This window comes from Cryptomeria japonica, chromosome 2 (genome assembly GCF_030272615.1).
Source record: "Cryptomeria japonica chromosome 2, Sugi_1.0, whole genome shotgun sequence".
Taxonomy (NCBI): domain Eukaryota; kingdom Viridiplantae; phylum Streptophyta; class Pinopsida; order Cupressales; family Cupressaceae; genus Cryptomeria; species Cryptomeria japonica.
Window position 1 is genome coordinate 119,791,253 of NC_081406.1, and position 20,590 is coordinate 119,811,842.

At 34.4% G+C, this 20,590-nt stretch overlaps 1 protein-coding gene across 2 annotated transcripts; it reads right to left on the bottom strand.

The window, feature by feature from the left end:
• Window positions 1-2,415: 2,415 nt before the first annotated feature.
• On the bottom strand, window positions 2,416-5,087 carry LOC131049899 (LEAF RUST 10 DISEASE-RESISTANCE LOCUS RECEPTOR-LIKE PROTEIN KINASE-like 1.2). Of its 2 annotated transcripts, none has more exons than XM_057983979.2 (3): window positions 4,196-5,087; window positions 3,886-3,972; window positions 2,416-3,790 (listed from the first exon to the last, which is right to left on the bottom strand). In XM_057983979.2, exons 1-3 carry the CDS (start codon window positions 4,968-4,970, stop codon window positions 2,601-2,603), a joined length of 2,052 nt encoding a protein of 683 aa, XP_057839962.1. In that variant the 5' UTR covers window positions 4,971-5,087; the 3' UTR covers window positions 2,416-2,600. The 2 variants fall into 2 exon arrangements, with proteins under 2 accessions (XP_057839962.1, XP_057839963.1); XM_057983980.2 differs by having other exon boundaries at window positions 3,886-3,921; window positions 4,196-5,085.
• Window positions 5,088-20,590: the final 15,503 nt, after the last annotated feature.

The following is a 20,590-nucleotide window of genomic DNA, read 5'->3' on the forward strand; positions in this document are numbered from 1 at the left end:
AGCAATATGCTTTATGGCACATCATTCTTATATGTCATAAGTGGGTCAAGATTTTTGTTCCATTTTGTAAATTCCATCTCACATGCTCTTGTGCACATTATATAATCTCCTATATATCTTGCAATATCATAAATGCTCTTACATATCTCACTTCTAGTATAGATGCTCTTACAATCTCTTACGCACATGCCATGCCAATGAATACATAAGGCATATTACCTAAAGTGAATAAGGGGTGCCCTTTTCCATGTGGACATAGTAACATAATATAATTAATGAACATTTCAACAACATGATGTAGGTTTGTTACAAAAAATATGGGCATCCCTTGGGATGTCTAGAAAATAGTAAATGATGTCAAAAAAAATAAAAAATAATTAAGATTTTAATATATATACAAAGAGTATTGCAAGATGAAAACTTTTGATATCTAAACTATAATTATTATAATTAAAAAATAATAGTAATATTTAATAAAAAAATGTTAACACTAAATATATTAACATTAATATTATACGCTTGAGAAAGAACAAAAGAATTATATTTGTAGTAGCTATGACAGACAAAAAATTACTAATAAAATTAATACATTTAATTGGAGTTAATCTAATATGATTTAAATGATTTTCTTACAAAATAAAAAAATAATAATAGAAAAATCCACAAATAATTGGATTGCATTATCTTTGAAATCTTCACCATTTTTTCACTATAATTTACAAAATTTGTTGATTTTTTTAAAAACCTATTTTAAGTCTCCTTATTAAAAAAAATATAGGAGATAAACAAACGTATTATCATGGAAGTCTCAAAGTTGTTTCTCCATAGAACCACATTTTTAAAGACAAATAGTTTCATCTACTTAAAACCCTAGTGTACTTTTTTAGTTTAAGATTGAATATAAGAGGTTCAAAATAGTACCTACAACCTTGATATAAGTCTTTGGATTGTCTAAATTTCATAGTGCACATTCTACTCACTCATATGTTTTCAAACCCACTCTTAGAATATCAATTATCTATCATAGTAAAATCAATTTGACATCAACATACCTATTTACTTTAATTAATTATTCTTGTTTTAATTCCAAATCTATATATTTATTTAAACTCGCTCATTTATTTAAATTAATCATTTTATTAATTATTTTATTAACTTAAATAATAAATGGTTTGTTTTCATCTTCCCTAAAAATGAGGTTTCTTGATTTAAGATATAATGCATTAGTGGATACTAAAAGAACATATTACTGAAAATAGGTTGTCTCTTCTAATTTCAAATAATATTCTTATTTATCTTCGTTTTGATTTTGCTTGCACTATTTAATATACAAACATAAACAACGTACTATCAATGGTGAGATTTTGTAAGTTATAGACATGCAAGCTTGTTTTCAAAGTCTTATTTTCAAATTTTATTTCATACAATAAAAACTTCAAATTTAATTTTAGATACTTCAATCCAAATTCTACAACAAAAATTTAGAATATAAAGTATTGATATCAAATATTATTTTAGAGATATTAATTAAAAGGCATCTTAAAACCAATTAAATAAATATGTGTAAAGACTTAAAAGTCAAGCAACTTTTTGGAATGGTTCACTTCAAGACATGCACACAAAAAGATAGATTCTCATGACATAATTTTCCACTTGGAAGATCCTTTGAACAAGACCTTTAGACATAATTTCTCCATATTTTAATTGAAATACCTAATACAACAATATTAATTTTAATTAAAAATATTAAAATATCAATAGAATAAATACTAAATTAACTATTAAAAAATAAAATAAAAAACATAAAGTCAACAAAATATGGGAAGAAAAATTATACAAAATATAAAAGATTGACTTTGATGTGCTTAAGGATGATACATTCCAACTACTACCTCTTCTAGAACAAAATGTGAATGCTTATGACCTTCATGATATATAAATAATAATAAAATAAATGAACGGTAGAGAAGTCTTTCGAGATGGATATAATGAAAGATGCAATTTAAGTTTGAATACAATTATAACAAAGCATTAACCAACAATTTAGAGAAAAACAATATAAAAATCAAATAAATAGAGGAAATGATGCTTGGAGAAATCATTATCTTAATGGTCCCTATTGCCATAATTTTTTGTGGCGGACACTACTATAAGACCATCAAAATGCACCCATCCTATAGTATATTTTGTAAATCTCATAGCCATTTAGACTACTAACCATGACTAGGAAGTACCATCATTTAAGGTCACTGACAAGTTCTTAGTTAAGGACAACGCGGTTTCTGACCCCACGAGAAGACATTTACAAACTTAGATCTGAGTGGAGAATTCTTGGATTGTTTGTCGTTTCCTAAACCGTCAACTTCAAACAAAGCCTGGTATTTTATGCAGTTCTTTCATTGATAAACGAATCCATTTTCTTAAAACTCTAATTTGATGATAATGGAAATTCTAATTAATAATACGACATATAGTAATTCTGTATGTATAATGATTTAATTAAAAAAAGAAAAATCTGCTCTGTTTTTTATTGTAAATCTTTATGTAGGTAAAAATTCAGCTCTGTTTTTTTAAGTGAAATTAAACTTTACCGACAGGAATTATACACTCATCTCAGAAGTGTAAGAAGGTGTGCTGGGCCATTTTTCGTGTACAGAAATTGGAGAAACAGGTGGCAAATCACTAATCAACTTGCTAGATTCTTTGCTCAATGAATCCTGCTCTTTGTTAACCCTGGTTTTGTCCATCTCCTTGATTTCCTCAAGACGAGCGACAACTTCCCTCATGTCTGGTCTGACATCTCTGTCACAAGCCAGGCACCTGAAAGCCAATTCTGCAACAGCAGAGACCATGAGTTTCACCTCCTGCTTTTTCCCAACCTTCAAATCTGGATCCACCAATTCATCCAAAGCCCCACTTCTGATCTTGTCTAATGCCATATAAGCAAGGCTGATTTCACTGTCCTCACGCTTGGTATCCACAGCTACTTTAGCAGAGATGAGCTCCACCAAAACAACCCCAAAACTGTAAACATCAGATTTGTCTGTAAGCTGAAAACGGTGATGGTAGTCTGGGTCAACATACCCTGGCGTGCCTTGCGGAGCAGTTGTGATGTGAGAAACATCAAAAGGTGCGGATCTGGAAAGCCCAAAATCTGCAACTTTTGCTCTGAAATTCTCATCTAACAGAATATTGTTGGATTTCACATCTCTGTGAAATATGGGCGGATTTATGCTGTGCAGGAAAGCCAAGGCCTGAGCAGTTTCTATGGCAATGTTTAAACGAGTTTGCCAGGGCAACCCTTTTGGGGTTCTTCGGTTCCCGTGCAGATGATCCGCCAAGGTCCCATTTGCCACAAATTCGTAAACAAGCAGCAAAATCGGGCTGTCTCGATGTGTGCAACCGTAGAGCTGAACGAGATTTGGATGGCGCAGAGTGGACAATATGTGTACCTCGTTGATGAATTGTTCTTCCCTTCTGTTGTTATCCTGATAAAGCCTTTTCACTGCTACTACCCGTCCATCAAGTAGTTTTCCCATATATACTGCTCCAGACCCTCCATCTCCAAGCTCGTTCTTTTCATCAAAGAAATTTGTGGCTTCCTGAAGTTCTTTGTAAGAAAATTTTGACACGTTACTTGTTGTATACTCCGGTCGACATACACCCATCTCCTGATACTTGTTGAACCGATTGGCGATGGCTTCTTTAGCAGGCAGATTTCTCCTCTTCCAATTATAAATACAAAGCAGTACTATGACTGCTACCAAAGCAACACCTCCCATAGAGCAAACTGGTTTGTAATGAAGATATACATGAGATATCGAAGGGAAAATAGTATTTTTGTTATAAAAATTTTGCACACGGTGAAAAGAAAGCGATGCTTACCTAAAATAACGATGAACCTGGATTTATTGCGAGTGTCTGAATCGAAAGAGTCATTAAAAATTTGTAAGTAATGGTCATGCTGTGAAGCTAGCAAAATATAATAAAAGAAATTAGATTTTGATTTTTGGATTGTACTGTTTTACATTCAGATCTCTCACTCTCATCCTGAAATCTGATCTGAATTATTGATACAAACAAAATACTATACAGTGCAAAATATAGAATTTACTAAATTCTTCGATTTTTCTGTCAATGAAATGAAAATTTACAACTGTAATGAAATTGGAAGAAAGAGAATTGGGACTCTTACTCAGATTAAGGATTGCATCTTCCGTGTGGCAAAATGGCTTCATGGTTGTAGTGTTATAATTGCAGGTACCGTTTCTTGACACGCAATTCTCGCACCCTCTGCTGAAATCCCATTCTATTTCGAACCCTTGCTGTACAATTTCGGTCAGACTCGTGGATCGAGGTAGTTTTGGGTCTATATTCACTGGTAGCTGAACATATGATTTACAATACACCGTAGCCAAACTCAAGTTCGAAGTGGGTACGTAATACCAATCATCGCTACACTCTAATTTGGATGCGTTACTGGGCAAGTTCTCTTGTTCGCACTGTTCCCCTAGGGTTATATTCTTGTAGCCATTTGCAATATGAAATTGAGAGCTAGACCAAAACTGCGCTGTGCTATTACTCGAGGATGGATCACATGAACTTCCCCATAGTTTATTGTCAATTATTGTCATGGATTGGCTGGAATTTTCTGCGGAAAAGATTGTGGGCAGTCGTATGTAGTATTGATGTCCACTAATACTAATTAAAGGCATACCTAAGTATGAATCACAGTCTAGCTGAAGCGTGGGATCACCGCAGCCGCTGTTCTTCCATCCAAAAGGATAATCCAAACTATAAAACCCACATCTGAAAGGCTTTATGCATGCTCCATCACAGTGCGAGGACAGCCAAAATATCATAATTGTGAACAGGAGGCAGAAGAAGCGCAAGGGCCGTCCATTAATGGAAGAGGAAGGTAGAGAACAAGAAAGATGGAGTGACAGAGGCAGAACAGGGAGAGCTTCCATTTCCTCAAGGAAAAAAAACCACAGAAAATGGAGTACCTACGCAGACAAATGTTAAATCTAACATTATAGCGGAAAAGCATGTGGAGCGGAAAGGACTCGATCTGTAAACGCAAAAGACAGACTGACAACTGGAAAATGAGAAGTCAATGCACGACAGTTTGACTGCTTTTAAAAAGAAGGAATCAGTCGCATTCAAAACCGAATTCGTGTTTCGTTCTTCTTTCTTACTTCCTTCCACCGCTCCACGTTGTAACAGCTTTTTACTGTATGATATTAGTGTTTCAATTCGAGACGCTTTCCCAACCTTAAAAGTCGGTGGTCACATGACCACAGAACCGCCCGCTTTCTTCTCTTTAGCCACGAAGGTAAAGTGTAAATTAAGTCTCCGTGACTAGGACGTTACACTGTAGTCATCATCGGAAAGGAAGAATTTTCCAACTTCAAATATATTTTAATCCTTTTGGCCGCCAAAGTCAAGTAACGTGACCCTCCAATAACAAAAGCATGTGTGGTAGCTCCACACTCCCCATCCACACGGGCTCCCAAACTAAATAAATAAATGCCCCCAACATTCACCCAACCAAATTGTCCAAAGTCCAAACTATACGACAAAAGAATTGCGATCAGGAAAGTTGAATGTACCTTTCCATCACACGATCTTTGATTAGATACGGGTTAAGAGGTATTCGAGGGAGGTTTATTTAAGTCTTAATTTATTAGTTACATTATTTTTTTATTTTTTTATTTTTTGGGTGGTTTAGAATTTTTATTTTTTTTTGCTTTAAGTCAAGGAAGTCATTTTAGAGTTTAAGAGGTCATTTTTAGAGTTTAACAGGATTGATTGCAAAGTGAACTTAATAGATTGGCTAGTAAACTCATTTGATTGATCAGTGAACTAAATAGACTGGGGAGATGACTGAATTGATGGATTAGTCATAAAAAGTTGATTTTGAGTTAAAAAAGGTGAGCTGATTTGATCAATCAATTATGATTTAGCATGTGTTGTAGGAATTTGAAATTGAATTTGATTTTCATTTTCAATTTGGATTTGAATTTGGTCATTCAAATGCTGAAATGCACATGAAATTAATTGAAATTTAGATTTGGTGAAATGTGAATTTGAAAATGTGAAATTAGATGAAATGATATGAAATTCAAATTTGGGGAAATATGAAATGAAATTAGATGGAATTAATTGGAATTATAATTTGGGGAATTGGAGGAATTTAATTAATTAATTAAAATAATTTAAATGAAATTATGTAAACTTGGGAAATAGAATTAATTAAGTAATAAAGATTATTTAACTAAGGAATAAATCATAATTAGTTAAATAATTGATATTGAATTAATAATTGAGATATGGTTAACTAATCAAAATGATTTGAGAATAGAAATAGAATAATTAGAAGTGTTGAAGGACGATGATCAGAAGAAATATTTAGTTTAATCAAATAATTAAAGAATTACTTAATTAATTAGACTAATAATTAGTTTACGATTAAAGAGACATTTTTAGGTGTCTACATTTGCCCCTCTTTGAGACAATGTCGAAACGACGTTGTTTCAAAGAAAACGAAAAAAAATTATGTCCCAGTATGCCTCGGTAACGCTGGGGTATAATGCCCCCTCGAGAGATTGTTTGTGCATTGAAGGCATAAATGATCTCTCGAAAGAAGAAGAATGTTAGATGAAAGATAAGAATGGTTAGCTTGATGATAGGAATGAGTTTGATTATAGAAAAGAAATGGTTGAAGTGATTTGTAGATTGATTGCATGATAAGATTTATGGGATTGATTTGATAAAGATAAAATCTGGTTTCAAGAAGGACACGCCCTGTATAAGACAAAAATAATCAAAACATATGATTTCAAGAAAGATACATCCTGTATAAGACGAAGATAGATGATCGTGCCTGGTTTCAGGAAGGACTAATCTTGTATAAGACAAAGATAGATGATCAGGTCTTCTTTCAGGAAGGATACATCATGTATAAGACAAATGATAGATCAAAATTGGATGAATAATGAAATATGATGAAGATGAGGAAAAAAAATTTGATAGATAGAAATGTTGAAATGATAGATGAAAAGATTGAAATTAAGTGATGAGAGAGATGTTATTAAACGAAATGAATGCTTGTAAATAATTGAGAAGGTTGATTCAAGAAGAAAAATGTTGATGAGAGAATGATCTTGATTAAAACAATCAGCATGATGAGATTAGAAAAATGAAATGATATGATGATGATGAATAGTCTTCTTATCTTTATTCATAGTGCAACACATTTTCATCATTGAGCCTTATTATGTAACAATGAAGCTTATTACATCAAGGTATGAGGAACCAAGATGTATAGATATCTCATTGCAAAGAAACAAACACATAGCAGACAAGGAATGAACCCTACATTCTGGGAATAACAATAGGGGTCGAGGTATGTGTGGTAGTCACAAGCATAGTTATCCTTCATGGGACACTTGCCAAATGAACGTACCAATCACAGACACGCACTGAAACTATTGTCTCAGAACTTCATTGGTTCAGACCAAAAAACAACAAACAAAGAAGAGAATCATGCCCATCACGGCTCCTCTAGTTACTTTTTTGGACATCCTTGAGTAGCTAAAAGCAATGATCTTCGCCAATTGATAAAAGATAAAACCATCTAGACCAAAATGTAGCACCCATACTGATTTGTGTCTTTGTGTGATTGCTTGATGTGATTTTGATAATGTCTGGTTTCAGAAGTTTTGGACCTCGTTTAAGATTGACCTGTCTGGTTTCGAGTGTACCGATTCCATTTAAGACAAGATGTTGATCACGTTGATAGTTTGATAGTGATTCGATAGATTAGACAATTGATCAGCTTGATTGCAGATGCTTTGACAAGATAGTTGTATCCTTTGTTTAACTTCGTGCGAAGTGTTTGCTGGATATCTGCTAGGATATTTGACTCTTGCGAGATATGTTATTGCAAGTTTTTGATGTTTTTGGATTTTTAGTTTGTTTTTGAAGAGCTTTTTGATGTTTAGGTTTTTTTGGCATTTTCTCAATGTTTTTGTGCTTTTTTTAGGATCGTATTTGAACATTTTTTTTGTGATTTTGATGTTTTGTGATTTTTAATTTTTCAAGACTTTTTCAAATGTTTTGGTATTTTTATGGTTTTCACATGTTTTTGGTATTGATGAAACATGACCTGCCATTAATTGATAAAGATAAGACTAAATTGGACAAAATCCAGCAGTCATACTAATCTATGTCATTGTTTTGATTTATGTGTTCATTGATAGGAATGTCTGGTTTCAAAGAGTGAGTACCCCGTATAAGACCGATCTGTCTAGTTTCGAGTGTGTCCTTCCTTGTATAAGACATGTTGATGTTTAATAGAGTTTGATCGATAGATTGATTAACAAGACATGTGATCAATTTGATTGTAGACTTTGAGAGTTTACTTGTTGATCTGATTTGATGGATGGTCCATGCTTTCTTGCTTTGATTTTTTTTTCATGACATTTTGTGATTTTTTTATTTTTTCATGACATTTTGTGAATGTTTTTGATTGATTTTTTCATGACTTTATCTGATTTTTTTTTAATTGATTTTTTCAGAAATTTTTATGATTTTTAGAATTTTTTTAGTTATGCCTCCAAGTATGCAGACCTATGATAATAACATGATGATGCATAATGCGGTGGAGGCAATGAATTTTTTATATGAGTTATGCTAATGCAGGATGCATGACAAAAATGTAGTTCTTATTTGGACAAGGATGAGTGTGTGTGTCTTGCATTCTGAAATGCACTAGTTGGATTAAAGGTGCGAAACGTTTCAGAGATAGGAGTTCAATCCATTTTCAAAAGACTTAGACCATCCAACCTAACACACTATGTAACCAAGATTTATGAATGGAGGTGCGGAAAAATTCTCCATCAATTCCTGAAACTTTGATCTTCTTTTGCCCATGTGTGTGCTTTTGAGTTCATTCCGACTCTTATAACCATCAAAGACCCTTGGAATCCTATGTGGCTAGCTACGTAAGTTATTCTAACTTCAAAAGCATCCTAGATACAACCTCGCTACCATCAATCTTTTAGGGCTCCGATGAGGTTATACACCATAATCTCTTGAATATTGCTCCATTGCCAGCAAGCGTCCATAGCGTTGATGGAGTTATTCGCATGTTCCCATAGTCAAGCTTTTTGTTGCACTTGTATGCATGATATTTTAGCTATATCTCTTTGCTCTTTTTTCTTTGAGATGGATATTGGCATAACACTTTTTTCTTTTATTTTCTTGCCTTGACTTGTAAGTAATGAAACCTACTTGGGTATGACAATTACAATAGTGCTGAAGTAAAATATTGGATTTTTCACTAGCCACATGACCAACTAGGTTTCTGTAATGACTTAGAGCTATTGATTAATGTGTGAGATATAGCAATTGATAGATTTTGGGTAACAAGACTTGATAGTGAAACTATGACCAAGGATAAATCTTAATCACAAGTTGACGTTGAAGATGAATGACTAAAGACCTCCTAAAGACTTCATGAATAAGTATCTAGGAAATGAGACAACCTTCATTCCTTTCAATGTAGACAAGTGAATGACTTAGTCAATCATCATGTTTTTATTGATGCAACTATATGAGAAAGAAATAATTATATGCAGCTATATGTTGTGCAATGGTGATATGCAAGCAACTATGATGTACTCTAAAATGAAGATATGCAATGCAGTAAAGAAATATGCAAATGTAGTATTGAAAATTGAAATGAACCCACCCTTAGATGTAAGATCTTTTTAGGTGCATGTTGTTATCGGGGAAGGATAAAAGGATGGAAAATAGGTGTTGGTATGAACTTTGTGTAGATAATTCATTGGCCTTTGCTTGAAGAGTTGGATGGACATGTCTCTTTCAATAAGATATTGAGTTGGGAGTCTTTCATGTATAGTTTCTTCTATAGACTCATTATTTTGAAGTCAATTCAGTTGTGGTAAATCTTCTTGCCCCCAGTCTTTCAAGTGTGGTTGTATGAGGAAAATAGATTTTGGTTTCGAAGTTGTGACATGAGTAGGTGTTATGCTTGTTTTTATTGATGCACTTGAAGAGTATGATGAATCCAACCAGGTGTTGATCACATTAGCTGGTGTTATGCTTGTTTTTGTCACCACATTGGAATTTGATGATGACGCATATACAATTGTTGACAATTTGTCTTGTGTAGTATGATTTGGATTGGTGATTCCATTGGTAAGGGGTTTATGAACAACTTGTATAGAGACATTGAGATCATGAGGAAGAATAGTAGAAATGGTAGATTGATTTGAGAGGGAATCTTGTGAGAGAAATGGAGGATTATGACATGGAAATGAAGGGAAAGAGGGATCTTGATAACGATCTAGATAAATAATGGGATCTTGTTTAGGACATGAAAGTGAAGGGATACTTTGATTTTAACTTGAAAAGAGATTATTAGGAAGGATGGAAGGGATGTCCTGATCTTGCTTAGTAGGTGGATGTTGGAAGGAACTTGAAAGAACATCTTGCTATTGAGAAACAAGGGTGTTATTATGAGTGGAATAGAAAAGAATGAGGGGATCATCATAAGATTCTTGATAGGTGGAGTCTTCATAAAAAATTGGGTAGGATGAAAGGGTTTGTTCTTGATCTTGATTTATTTCATGACTGGTTTCTTCTGATTTTGGATTGTCCTCCTGACACGGAGGAGTTAGCATATTCATGGGAGATTCTTGGAAAGTTTCAACATTTTGACTTGATGAGAAAGGATTTTGAATGAGATTGTCTGAATCATGACTTGGATTAGATTGGATTTGTGCTATGGATGCCCCTTGGGAAATTGTGCTATTGGATAGGGATGGTGTGGATTGGTCTTGTGTGACTTCAGGGGATGATGAAATGATGGATAGATATGGTTGATTTGGACTTTGGTTGAAAGGGATTTTATTTTTTTATTTTGGGTGAAAGAGGTTTGATTTTGATTGAATGAATTTTGATTTGGACTGAAAGAGGTTTGATTTTGGTTGAAAGAGGCTTGATTTTGGTTGAAAGGGTTTTGATTTGGGTTGAAAGAGGTTTGATTTGGGTTGAAAGAGTTTTGGTTTTGGTTGAAAGGAGTTTGGTTTGGGTTGAAAGAGGTTTGATTTGGGTTGAAAGAGTTTTAGTTTTGGTTCAAAGGAGTTTGAATGTTGGGTTGATGTCATTGGTATGTTTGATATGTTGGGTTGAAAGAATGTTGACATGACTCTAATGTTGGTTCAACTGAGGTAGGAATGATTTTGTTGAAGAATGAAGGTTGGCATGTTTGAATGGTCTCACAAGAAGAAGGAGGTTGGCCTGATAATGATTCCCTTGTGGTTATCACCTCCCTCATCATATTTTCTAACCATCCCCATAATTGTTAAGACTAGTCATGTCTCTCATTTGTTGTTGTAAAGTATTGATTTGTTGAGCTAATGTTTCTATGGATGGCGATGGATTAGGAATGGAAGAGATGAATTCTTCACCTTCCCTACAAAATGCATAACGCCAATCCATGATGTTTTCTTGATTGGTTTGAACATAAGATCATAACATGTAAGATGTTTTCTTCATTTCTAGAATGTTGCAAAAGTTTGATTTGATGTTGATGTTGACAAGCTTGTTTCCTGCAGGGTTTTGATCTTGTTGATATTGAAACTTGACTTTGTTGAGGGATTTGATCTTGTTGATGTTTTTGACAAAACTTTGCTTGAGATTCCATTTTGTTTTTAGTATTTTCTAAAATGTTTGAATTTAGTGAAATGTATCAAAAGACACAACAAACATGTCAAAAAGAATAAAACCATGAAAAGAATACTTGTTTAAGGAACTTTTTTCAAATTCCCATGAATGTTGGAGTCTTTTTCAAGACCCCATTTTGTTTTCGTTGTATTTGGGAAATTCAATATCACATCAAGTAGACTCTACTAGGGTCAAAAGGTCACAATTATTATCAGAGCCCACATCTTGTTACTCTGTTAGCTCAAACAGCCCTGTCACACCCTAAGGTGTGCTCATTTTTTTGCCTTTTTTCTAGAAATTAGACCAAAGAAGATTGCTCCTCAATTGGCCAGTTATCCTGGGAGATATATGGTGAGTGTCTTGGGGGCAGAATCTTCCCCACCCTTGCACTGTGATAATCCAAGTGTCTAGTGACTGACTTAGTTGGGCTTCTAATTTCTAAGGTGTCTAGAAATGGTTTCATTCGAGTTGTCACAATCAGTAGCATTTTACACTCTGTTGAGGGAGGTCTCTTAGTCTATAGAGGTTACACTCTATAGATTTTAACGTATTATATAGGCACCGAGGGAGGCATAACGTCATTGTGACAACATGTAACACTTGTCGCATATGATTTTCATCACATACCCATTTATTTAGAGTGGCTTGGATTACTTGTCTTTATTCGTTGCCACTTAGGTTGTTCCCCTCTCACCGACCTTAATGGTGCCCTAAGGCCAACTCGGGAGGGCAGGCCTTCTAAAGGATGTAAGTACAAAAATTTATTGAAAGCATAAAAGAAGAGAGTCTTGTTTTCTGATCACCCATTGAAGGGGAGAGCATAATACCTATGTGTGTATTATGGATGAATTGATCATGTGTTGCATTGATGTCAACACTAGTTGTTATGGATGGTTACTGATAGATAGGTTACTGGTAGAAGATCCAGTGTTACCGGCAGAAGAAACTATCTATTTGACACTTCCAGCATGTTTGGATCAGTGAAGCATATTTCATTTCATGTGTTATATGCTCCATGAGCATATCTTGGTCAGATGGTATGGACTTGGTATTGGATGTTATCATACACTCTAGTAAACCCTTACCGACATCGGTTTGTGGCTTTACCGGCAAAGCTTTCATTGAGGAATTGTGACAGGATGCACAATTGGTATTGGTGCAGCTTCATGGATTTTAGGATGCTGAAGATGTTCGTTGATCATGCTTCAAATGCTTAAAAAATTTTCTTTGGCGTGGTGGACCCTAAATAGGTCTAGTACCTATCTAGGTTATGGACCAGTATTATGCTAGCATGTACTCTACACATTACTAGGATACTTCAAGATGTTTTATGGATTTGTTATTATTGTTTTGGTCTTAAGCCGACATTGCATATCATTGTAAATAAAATTATGTAATGATATTATTGTAATATATTTAGGTGGCTGACCTAATTGATTTTGGCCTTAGGGTTTGTATAAATAAGAGGTAGAAACTCTTTGTAAAGTATCATGGTTATTGAAAAGGTCATGGTCAAGGAATGTAATGTGCGAATATTGTAATATCATTCAGGCAGAGGAGTTTGGCAATCATTGGTGATCAAATTGGATTCAAAAGAGGATTTAGTCCTCCGGCACTAAGCTTAACCGAGACTGTAATCACACATGGTAAATGCTATTTCCAGTAGTTCACCCTATTGGATTGTTGTCCATTTATATTGAGAAGGTTGTAGCCTCTCTATAGTCAATGAGACATTTTTGTAATGAGCAGTATGCTCTAGGCAATGTGTCTTCCTGCAAGTGCAGGCCCCTCATTGTAACACATACTTTCTGCAGACGTATCATCTGACTGTGGGTAGGCTTCCCACCATGGTTTTTCCCTTTCTGATTTTTCCACATACAAATTATGGTGTTATGTGGTAAGGTTGTTTTGCATTGATTATCTAGTTAATTGTTAAGTTGTATTATTTACCGGTATCTATTCCTACCAGCATCTATGTGTGCTTTATCGGTACTTAATTTGTTTAAGGTTATATTGTGGATTAAAAGTTATAATCTGTTAACAACTGATTTACCCCCCCTCTCAGTTGTTCACCAGTTATCCTAACAATTGGTATCAGAGCTTTGGTCCTCTTTTGCAGAAATTTAACTGCTTGAGGTAGATCCTATGGCAGCTAACACTTCTAATCCATCGGCAACTATTTTCAGAAGAGAAATCCCTAAGCTTGATGGAACAAATTATGGAATATGGAAGATCGGAATGGAGACTCATCTTAGTGTTAGGCCCAATATAGAAAGCTAATGTACTGAGAGGGGAGGGGTGAATCAGTACTCCAAAACTTTTTTTTGATAATAACCTTACTGTTATGCATAGACAGAATAGTGCAGTAACATAAAATAAAACTATAATCAACAGATAACAATCATACATGATTCACTCCATAACACATATATTTTGGTCATGCAGAAACTCTTGGTTAGAGAGAAAAACTGCGGTGGGGATGACACCCACAACTTGACTACTGCAATAATAAAGAATGCTCAGTTAGAGCTACATTTAGCTATTTCTGATAGCTTACCCTGTTAGAAGTATCAAGATCAGTTAGATCTACCTTACAAAAGGATTTTTACAACACTATATAAGTGTAGCACCTGGTTAAAGGATTTACAATTTATAGACTTGGTTAGAGTCTTTTACCCTATTAAAGGTTTCTCTTACAACTTCAAAATATTACAATAAAATCATTACAAATATCTGCAAATTTACATCTGAAATGCTAAAGCAGATTCTATGTGCTCTGAATAAGATTACCTAGCTTATAGCATACATTGGTAACCCATAATGAAACTCGATAAACCCTTCTGTTTACTCTATTCTTTGACTGTTCACTGATAACCTTCTCGGTGACCTCTCTGTGTCTCTGTAACAGTCTTCCTTTATGCATACACACTGTTATCTCATTGCATCTCATATCATTTTTCTAACCCTAGAATCATGCTGTATATATAGATCTCTTACAGCGGTGATCTGATTCATTGCTTCAATCTTACAAAAAGATTCTTTGAATGAATAACTAAACAAAATATCTCATTGGTTAGATTGACCTTGTAATCATACACAATCTCCTAATGCAATTCCCAATGCAAAAACGGTTAGATGTGCCTTGATGTTGTAATACGTTTTCATGTGCATGCCTAGGTTCAATGTATCTGGTAAAACGTTTCACTCGGTGAATATCAACTCGGTGAGTTATTCACTCAGTGAATATCAACTTGATGAATATCAACTCGGTGAGTTAACTTTACCACTCGGTAGCCATGAAACTTTACTCAGTAAACAACTTGGTGAATACTATATTTTGTGACTACTTTCTTCAATTAACCAACTAAACTGTTCATACCGACTTCTCTGTGTGTATCGACTGCATGATTCGGTAATACTAACCGACTAGAATATAGTATGACTTTGGATATGAAACTAATGGCAATTTGATAAGTAGTAACACTTAGATGTCTTGGCAAGGATATTTGGGAGATCACTGAGAAAGGATACACACCTTATGATCCGACATTTGGCAATCCTGCTCCTACAGACTTGGATAAGAACATTGACAATGATTGTAGAGATAGAGAAGCCCTCCTATGTGCACTTACTGATCAACAGATTATGGGATTGACTAACAAATCATCGACTAATGTTATATGGGATAAATTGCAAAATTTGAATGAAGGTGATCCTACTGTCAAAATTGCTAAACTTGATGGTTACCGGGTAAGATATGAAAACTTGAAAATGGAAGATAATGAAAGAATTTTTGTGTTTATGGAAAGAGTAAATGAGATTGTTATGGGAATTCAATGTTGTGGATGATTTCTAAGTGAAGATGAAATTGTTTCCAAAGTCTTGAGAGCCCTTCCACTAGCTTACAAGATGAAGGCAACTACTATTAATGAGTTAAGAACAATGGCAAACACTTCAGTTAACAAAGACATTCTGATTGGGAAATTATCTACTTTTGAGCTTGAAGAGTTTGGATCTTCTGGAGTTGTAAAGTCTGAACCTGCTTTTCATGCATCATCATCAACATCCACTAGCAAAAGTGATTGGAGAGCCCTATATGCAAAAGAACTGGAAGAAATGAGGAAAGAAGATGAAGAGCTTGAGCAACTTGAAGCCTTATTTGCTAGAAGAATGCCTAAAGGACCAACTGGAAGTAAGTATGAAGGAAAAGTACCTTTTAAATGTTTTGCATGTAATAAGATTGGTCATTTTGCATCTAGTTGTCCCGAAAGGAATGCAAGATTTGATGAAAGAGTTAAGAAATATTTTAAGCCTAACCAGAACAAATATAGATTCAAGAAGTATAAACAGTGCTACATAGCAGATGAGGAAGGAGTAACTGATGACTCTAGAGATGAACCGACAGAAGGCTCTGCTAGTGCATCCAACAATGGAAAGGAATGATTTTTCAATGCCTTGAAGGAAGATGAACTTGAACTAGCTATCAAAAATGAAGAAAAGGCCCTGGCAGCAAAAGTTGAAAATAAAAATGAATGGGTAATTGATAGTGGATGCTCACACCATATGACTGGAGATAAAGGGAAATTTATGTCCCTGCAAGAATACAATGGTGGTCAAGTCAGATTTGGAGATGACAAGGCATGTATGATCAAAGGTAGAGGTATTATTTCTTTGGATGGAAAGCATGATACTGATAATGTCTATTATGTAGAAGGTTTGAAGCATAATCCTTTGAGTGTTGGACAATTAGTTGATAATGGTTTTCAACTTCAATGTAAAGATAGAAAATGCAAAATCATTAACAAGACTGGTTTAGAAATTGCAATCGGTATTCAGACTAGAAGTAACATCTTTCACTTGAACACTGGTAATAAGACATGTTTGATTGCTCATATTGATGAGAGTTGGCTATGGCATAAAAGGTTGTGTCATGTAAATTTTGATTGCATTGTTAAGATTAGTTCAACTTAGGTAGTTAGAGATATACCTAAGATTATGAAGCCTCATAATCCGGTATGTAAGGAATGTCAATTGGGTAAGCAAGTCAAAAGTTATTTTAAGAGCATACACAATAAATCTAATGATGTACTTGATTTGATTCACACTAATTTATGTGGTCTAGCAAGGACTAGAAGCTTTCAAGGTGATAGGTATTTCATGCTGATTATTGATGACTATTCTAGAATGATGTGGGTGACTTTTCTGAGGGAGAAGTCTGAAGCTTTTGAGAAATTTAAGATCTTTAAAGTGAAGGTTGAAACAAAAACTAGATTGAAAATCAAATGTCTAAGAGAAGATCATGACAGTGAGTTCACTTCTCATGAATTTAATAGTTATTGTGAGATAAATGGAATTAGGAGACAACTATCTGCACCTAGAACTCCTCAGCAAAATGGAGTAGTTGAAAGAAAGAACAAAACCATTTTGGATGCAACTAGATCTATGATGATGGAAGCAAAATTGCCTCATATCTGCTGGAGAGAAGCAGTGAGTACAATAGTCTACACATTCAACAAAGTTCACATCAAAGGTGAAACTGGTAAGACCCCTTATGAACTATGGTTTGGACATACACCTACTATTAAGTATTTCAGAATTTTGGGGAGTAAATGCTATATCAAAAGAGATGATTCAATTGGAAAGTTTGATCCTAGATGTGATGAAGGGATATTTCTTGGTTATTCAATTCAGAGTGAAGCATATAGATGCTATAACAAAAGATTGCAGAAAATTGTTGAGAGTGCTAATGTGAAAGTGGATGAACAGTACAGAAATCATTCTATATCATATGACAGGGAACCAATAGTGAAAATGATCATAATAGAACCAGCAATACCCCAACCGGTATAGGAAACTGAAATGGTTACAGAGACACAATCAGAAAATTCAATTGTGACTAATGATCAGAGCAGTGAACCTGAAGTTCAAAAGACACCAAGGTATGTAAGATTAAATCATTTTGAAGATCAAATTATTGGAGATAGAAACAAGGGAGTTATGACAAGAAGAAAACTGGCAAATGAAGAAGTATGTCTTATTTCTCAAGTTGAACTAGCAACTGTTATTGAAGCTTGTAAGGATAAACATTGGTTAAAGGCTATGGAAGATGAATTAGATCAAATAGAGAAGAATGAAACTTGGTAGTTCCCTGACCTAAAAATAATAATGTTATTGGAACTAAATGGGTTTTTAGAAATAAATTGAATGAGGATGGTCAAGTTATAAGAAACAAGGCTAGATTGGTTTGTAAAGGATATTCTCAAATAAAAGGAATTGATTATGGTGAGACATTTTCACCTGTAGCTAGAATTGAAGTTGTTAGACTATTTCTTGCCTATGTAGCTTATAAGAACTACAAGGTTTATCAAATGGATGTTAAATGTGCATTGTTGACTGGTGAGCTTGAGGAAGAAGTTTACATAGAGCAAACTGATGGATTTTCATTGACAGATGATAAAGATATGGTTTACAGATTGAGGAAAGCTTTATATGGTTTGAAACAGGCTCCTAGAGCTTGGTATACAAGATTGGATAAATATCTTTTGAAGCTTGGTTTTACTAAGGGCACTGCTGATAGTAATTTATATTATAAGATCACTGATAATGATATTTTGATTATTGAAGTTTTTGTTGATGATATGATTTTTGGAGGAGAAGATAAACTGTGCGTGGAATTTGCTAATAACATGAAAAATGAATTTGAAATGTCCATGATTGGTGAGATGAAATTTTTCTTAGGTTTGCAGATTACTCAAACTAACAAAGGGATTTTTATCTGTCAAACTAAGTATTTGAGGGAGTTGTTGAAATTTTTTGGTATGGAGAACTCCAAACCGGTAAATACTCCCATGGTTACAAGTGGGAAATTATCTATCAAGGATACTTCTACACCGGTAAATTCGACAAGGTATAAATCTATGATTGGTGGTTTGTTATATCTAACTAAGAATAGACCTAGTATTATGAATATAGTAAGTATTGTTTCAAGATATCAAAGTAATCCTAAAGAAAATCATGAATGTGTTGTAAAAAGAATATTTCGGTATTTGCAAGGAACATCAAAATATGTTTTATGGTATTTTAGAGATGATGATTTCACTTTATGTGCATATACTGACTCAGATTGGGCAGGTGATACTGATGATAGGAAGAGCACTTCTGGTGGAGCTTTCTTTCTTAGAAAGAAACTGGTTTCATGGATAAGCAAAAAATAGTCATGTGTTTCTTTATCTACTGCAGAAGCTGAGTATGTTGCAGCAACAATTAATTGCACTCAAGTTTTGTGGATGAAGCAAATGTTGAAGGATATTAGAGTAAATTATAGTGAACCAGTAGTTATCTACTATGATAACTCTGCAGCTATTGACATGTCTAAGAATTTGGTATTTCACTGTAAGACTAAGCATATTTGAATAAAGTATAATTTTATGAAGGACAAGGTAGAAGCAAAGGAAGTCAAATTGGTTTATGTGAACACTAAAGAATAGATTGCAGACATATTCACTAAACCGCTATCTAAGGAATCGTTTGAATATTTGAGAGACAGGTTAGGGGTTTCTACCCCTCTAGCAAAGACTTGATTGATGAATTTTGTCATCAGTTTGACATGTATTATCAGAGACATTATTCATTCGGCACTGATGAGTGGTGCTACTACTCAGAGGGAGTAGTCAGCTTTGAGATTTAGAGGTTTATATCATTTCTTTGATATTTTTGTCAGATTTCTGGCATTGATGTCAAAGGGGGAGTGATAGTAATGTGAAAAATCATTCAAAACCTTACAGAGATATCATTGATAGGGGGAGAGTTATTGATTGATTGGTTGTCTTCCACAGGGGGAGACTTGTTTGGCATTTATTGGTACTTAGATGTTTTTCGCATCTAGTGTTGTCATCAATTCCAAAGGGGGAGATTGTTGGCATTATGGATGAATTGATCATGTATTGCATTGATGTTTTGTCATTGATGTCAACACTAGCTATTATGGATGGTTACCAGTAGAAGATCTAGTGTTACCGACTGAAGAAACTATTTGTTGGACACTTCCGACATGTTTGGATCAGTGAAGTATATTTGATTTCATGTGTTATATGCTCCATGAGCATATCTTGGTCAGATGGTATGGACTTGGTATTGGATGTTATCATACACTCTGGTAAACCCTTATCGACACTGGTTTATGGCTTTACCAATAGAGCTTTCATTGAGGAATTGTGATAGGATGCACAATTGGCATTGGTGCAGCTTCTTCATGGACTTCAGGATGTTGAAGATGTTCATTGATAGTGCTTCAAATGCTTGAAGACTTTTCTTTGGCATGATGGACCCTAAATAGGTCTAGTACCTATCTAGGTTATGGATCGATATTATGCTAGCGTGTACTCTACATGTTACCGGGATGCTTCAAGATGTTTTATGGATTTGTTATTATTGTTTTGGTCTTAAGCCGACATGGCATATCATTGTAAATAGAATTATGTAATGATCTTATTGTAATATCTTTAGGTGGGCGACCTAATTGGTTTAGGCCTTAGGGTTTGTATAAATAAGAGGTAGAAACTCTTTGTAAAGTATCATGGTTATTGAAAAGGTCATGGTCAAGGAATGTAATGTGTGGATATTGTAATATCATTCAGGCAGAGGAGTTTGGCGATCATTGGTGATCAAATTGGATTCAAAAGAGGATTTAGTCCTCCGACACTGAGCTTAACTAAGACTGTAATCAGGCATGGTAGATGCTATTTCCAACAGTTCACCCTATGGGATTATTGTCCATTTATATTGAGAAGGTTGTATCCTCTCTATAGTTAGTGAGACTCTTTTGTAATGAGCA

Bases quoted from the DNA above. Each gene is read 5' to 3' on its own strand.
- LOC131049899 (XM_057983979.2), bottom strand. From the start codon at position 4,970: ATGGAAGCTCTCCCTGTTCTGCCTCTGTCACTCCATCTTTCTTGTTCT. The intron at 3,973-4,195 runs GTAAGAGTCCCA...ATATTTTGCTAG, and splicing joins AGATGCAATCCTTAATCTGA to CTTCACAGCATGACCATTAC. The intron at 3,791-3,885 runs GTAAGCATCGCT...ATTACAAACCAG, and splicing joins CAGGTTCATCGTTATTTTAG to TTTGCTCTATGGGAGGTGTT.